Source organism: Cystoisospora suis (assembly GCF_002600585.1).
Source record: "Cystoisospora suis strain Wien I chromosome Unknown contig_3299, whole genome shotgun sequence".
Lineage (NCBI taxonomy): Eukaryota > Apicomplexa > Conoidasida > Eucoccidiorida > Sarcocystidae > Cystoisospora > Cystoisospora suis.
Genome location: NW_027156094.1, coordinates 1 through 388, shown reverse-complemented (window position 1 = coordinate 388; position 388 = coordinate 1). Strand labels below are relative to the sequence as shown.

The 388-nt window shown below is 42.8% G+C and overlaps 1 protein-coding gene across 1 annotated transcript; it reads left to right on the top strand.

The window, feature by feature from the left end:
- Positions 1-2: 2 nt before the first annotated feature.
- Positions 3-387, top strand: CSUI_006492 (uncharacterized protein). Its single transcript, XM_068066650.1, has one exon. The coding sequence runs from the start codon at positions 160-162 to the stop codon at positions 325-327; it is 168 nt and encodes a 55-aa protein (XP_067921374.1). The 5' UTR covers positions 3-159; the 3' UTR covers positions 328-387.
- Position 388: the final 1 nt, after the last annotated feature.

The following is a 388-nucleotide window of genomic DNA, read 5'->3' as shown; positions in this document are numbered from 1 at the left end:
GTGTTTTCTTTTCTCCCCATGTTGGTGTTCGATAGATAGAAGAGCTTTCATTCACTTCTTCTTCCATCCTGTTCTTTTCAAGTGTCTTTCTTCAACACCTTTCCCTTCTGTTCATCTTTCCTTTTTTCTTTCTGAAGACGAAGCGTTCGTTTCTCTTCTATGGTGAGAGGGTTCATCATATACTGTGGTGTCTCTCTTCTCTGTGCTACTCATGAAGAACATTCATATACGAGAGAGAGACATTTGTGTATGCCCTGTATATCTTCTTGGAGAGTCTTCAGCAGCCAGGAGGCTGGCTGGATGACTGGCTACGTTGAGGGGCCTTGAAGAATGTCCTAGAATGTGATGGTGCTGCGATTTTATCATGTTAAAAGAGGAAGAAGCAGGA